Raw genomic sequence first — 4,095 nt, 5'->3', positions numbered from 1 at the left:
CGACAATTTTAGGTCAATGAGAATTCCAACTAAGTTGCATCGTTCTAGAGAATCTCAACTAAGTTGCATCGTTTTAGAGAATCTCAACTAAGTTAGCACCGTCATCATAATGAAAGTGGTGCTTGTAAACTTAATTTTAGAAAATAAAATGATTATCAAAGGAAACATAAAATATTAAGAAATAGAGGGAGAAAAAACAAAAAAGCAAAGATGAAATTTGGATCCCACACAAACTCAAAGTGGCATTGATCAATACAAGTTCATCCGTTCTTCACATATGAATCTCTCTTTCAACCCCCTTTTTTCCCTTTTCCCCAACCCATCTCTAATTAACAAAAGCTATTGAGGAAAAAAAAATAAAATCAAAGTCAACAAAGATGGGCAAAAGATGAAAATCTTAATACACACATAAGCTTTTTTTTTTTTTTTTTTTTGAGAGCTTTGAAAACATGGAGTTGAAACATTTGAGTGGTGAAAGTCAAACGTTGTCGTTTGATGAATGGATGAGAAGTGGCTGAGTAATGGAGGGCTTGATGAGTGGGGGTGTTCTGTTGTTAGTGTGGTCCGGAGCGGAGAGGATCGCAGCCTTCTCAAGTGCAAATTTTCTCTCTTCGCTTTTTCCCCAAAGGACGAAGTATAAGCCGGCGATGATCAATATCGCCCCGATGATCCTGTACATCACGCTCACATTATTAACAATCATTTTCCAAGCATGATACTGCTTTTTAATAAAGTTATTTTAAAGTCGTTAGGTTTTATTTTATAAATTAAAAAAAAAAAAAACAAATTATCAAGTGGTGATCTGAACGTCTAACCCACGACGCCAGCTTTGTGAATGTGATATAATCTCGTCCTTTATATATATATATGAATCTAAAACACCCAACTCATCCGGAGGAATTTAATTGATTTCGGGTGGTGAATCTTAACTTTAATCCCATTAACCAAATAACTGTTCTTTTTAGTGTCGGAGGATTAAAATTTGTAGTGGTCTTATTGAAGAATAATTTGTTTAGATATGAGTTGTTAATCAAATATCGCCAATTACACAGTTTAGGAAGTATGTCCTTTGACTCCTTAGAAGAAAGGTCAAATTAAAGGAAGTAATTTCTCAGATACTTTTTAAACCTTCCTTTGATTTCATAATTATTTGGATTTTAGTTTTTGTTTTTGTCTTTTGAAAATTGTGTTTGTTTTCTCATCATTTCTTTAATTTGAATTCTATCTTTCTTAAATAATCATACGAATTTGAGTTTGATATATTTTGCCTCATATATATGTTTTAAGCAGTTGAGTTATATTTTTAGCAAAGTTACATAAAAAAGAATCAAGTTTTTAAAATTATATTTTTAATGAAAATGATTAAACACCTCATTTCATGCCTTCCATTTTCTTTACTTAAGTAAAATAAACAATAATTTAATTTTTAAAAAAGAAAACTTTTCCACTGGTCAGATTTTTTATGGGGCGGTGTTGGACTACACAAAGATGTGTTCAGCCAAACTGCACTCAATTTTTTTTTAATTTATCAAAACTTTATTTGAATTTTAAAAAACATTGAAAAAAAATAGATAACAAAATAAATAACTCAATAGATGAAAGCATACTACTTTTAAAAACTAAAACTTCAAAATAAAATAGTTGTAGAATGGAAAATTAAGTTTTGTTTTTGAAGTTTAAGGGAATGAAATTATCTCAAAAGATAAAGTGCTGGAAATATTTTTAAATATAGTAAAATATCACTATTTATCAGTGGCGCGATAGATATCTATCACTAGACGATAAATCGCGACATCTATCGAATAAAAATAAATTTTTAGTATATTTATAAATAGTTTACTCAATTTTCTAAATTTGAAAACACGGGTATTAAATAATTAAAGGGGTGGAAAGCAGGAAATATTTCCTAATATAGAGTTGGTAAAGAAGGTAATTTGGAAGAAGAAAGCGATGGAGGGTGGTGATTGAGTGAGAAAGGGGACCTACCCTCCCAAGAAGAACTCTTCACCCAAAGCGAAGGAAGCCATGACAGCGACAACGAGTGTCTGAACTGGTTGATAAACAGCAACGAACACAGGCCCACCTCTTTGTATGCACCATATCTGCACAGCGAAAGCAATTCCCGAAGCTACCACTCCCTGCAATATTCCCACGCATTCTCCTTTATTAACCATAACAATAATATTATCATAACTCATCAGCTTAAGCTTTAAACATACCGCATACAACACGCTAAATATTTCACCACCAGAGTGAAAGAGCCAAGCCTGAGCATCTCGCTCGACAATGGCAGCAATGATAACAAACTGAATTATCCCAAAGAAACAAGTGTAAGAAGTGACAGAGAGACGAGCTGGGTATTTTTTCAAAACGGGTGCTTGCAAAACAAGCCATCCAGACCAAGACAAGCAATGACCGATCAAAAAGACGCAGCCAAGGGTCCAGCTTTTGCCGGTTGCGTCCCCAAGAGAAGCGAAAATGGGTGCGGTGGTGGTGGCTGTTTGTAGTGAATGAGTTGGGCTGTATATTGTTGGACCTTTGTAAAGAGTGATCACTGTGGCCCCAGCAACACAGCATATTGTTCCCATCACTTTTGCTATACCATCTTTTCTGTTTAGTCGCACTTGTTCTATTCTGTAATAATACCAAAATTAAAAACAACTTAAATATAATCACCCCATGTTATTTATACGTTTTTTTTTTTTCAGGATGCGTAAATTATAGATGTCTTGCCGGAGCAATGCAGCCATTAGGAATGTTATGGCCGGAACCGAGTTTTGTATCGCAGATGCAAACGTCGGTGATGTGTTCTCCAAACCTAGCAAGTAAAACCCCTGGTTCGCTGTGATTCTGTCACAGACAAGATCACAAGTTTAAGATTACGTATCAATACTAATCGGAGAAAAAAAATAAAACCTACTACTCTAATATCATATTAAATATATTAAGTTTAAGGTAATGGGTAATGATAAATTTAATTATATCAACTATACAAATAAAATAATTAGGTGTAGCCTCTCTCACTTCTATTTCTTTTTAAAAAAAATTACCACATAAATGAATAGCTATCTGGACTTAGATTGCATAAACATAAGTTTTTCTCGTATAACAATACTTACCTACACTCGTGTAAGTAAGAATCCTAATTTCTTGAAGTTTCTTTATTGATTAAATATAATAGAAATAGGTTAATATATAAAAGGACTTATGTTGTATAAACGTAGGTTTGTACGTTTGTTTGTTTGTTGTTTAATATATATAGTGAACTGTGATAGTTATTATATGCATAGTTTAGGGGATTGAGATAAAATGCAAAATTGGGACATACCCAACAAGGGCAAGAAGGAAGAACTGAAGGAGGAAATTGAAAGTAATGGGAGGGCGTTCCTTCCTGAGAGAACATAAAATAACGAGTGTTGAGTGAGGAATGAAAGCAAAAAGAGATCCAGAATGAATAAAAAGAAGAAAGGATAAAAAGGAGTATACTTTTCAAGAAAATATGCAAAGGGAAGGAGAAGGAAAAAGGCAATGATGTTCCTATAAACAAGGAAGACAAGTTTACTAATGCCCATATTAAGGGCAGCCCTTGAGACAACATGAAAGCCAGCATAGCCAAATTGCAAGGCCAACATGGCACCATGTAGCTGAAGCTTCTCAGGAATTGAACACCACATTCTTGACCCAGAAACTGACCCTCCAATATCAGCCATTATAATTCAAGAAAAGAAGGAAAGGTATGGGTTTTGGTTTGGTTTGGTTTGTGAAGAGATTGGGGAAGGAAATGGAGATATAAATATAGGAGATTTTGGAAGGAAAGTGTAAAATGGAGAAATTAGGGCCCACGAGAAGACCTAAAAAGATGTAGTGTCAACTGTTGGTAGCTTTCAAATGTTTGAAAGTTGTCTCCCACATTCGTCGTCTTAACTCTGACAAGACAACCTCATTCAATTACACACTACTCGGACAGAGAAAAAAAAAAAAAAAGCTAATGGAATAATCTTCCACAATTTTGACTTTAATCATTATTTCATATTCTTTGAGGGGAAAAAAAAAACATTTTAGTTTAGGATTTTATATGTACTACTTCTTCTTTTG

At 33.7% G+C, this 4,095-nt stretch overlaps 1 protein-coding gene across 1 annotated transcript; it reads right to left on the bottom strand.

Moving 5' to 3' along the window:
- Window positions 1-216: 216 nt before the first annotated feature.
- Window positions 217-3,772, bottom strand: LOC120085214 (protein WALLS ARE THIN 1-like). The gene is made up of 6 exons (XM_039041107.2): window positions 3,487-3,772; window positions 3,329-3,391; window positions 2,734-2,850; window positions 2,220-2,634; window positions 1,987-2,138; window positions 217-671 (listed from the first exon to the last, which is right to left on the bottom strand). Exons 1-6 carry the CDS (start codon window positions 3,708-3,710, stop codon window positions 479-481), a joined length of 1,164 nt encoding a protein of 387 aa, XP_038897035.1. The 5' UTR covers window positions 3,711-3,772; the 3' UTR covers window positions 217-478.
- Between the last annotated feature and the right edge of the window lie 323 nt (window positions 3,773-4,095).

This window comes from Benincasa hispida, chromosome 9 (genome assembly GCF_027475165.1).
Source record: "Benincasa hispida cultivar pf3 chromosome 9, pf3_genome.v1.1, whole genome shotgun sequence".
Classification (NCBI taxonomy): Eukaryota; Viridiplantae; Streptophyta; class Magnoliopsida; order Cucurbitales; family Cucurbitaceae; genus Benincasa; species Benincasa hispida.
The sequence above is the reverse complement of the archived record's forward strand: the minus strand, read 5'-3'. Positions and strand labels throughout refer to the sequence as shown.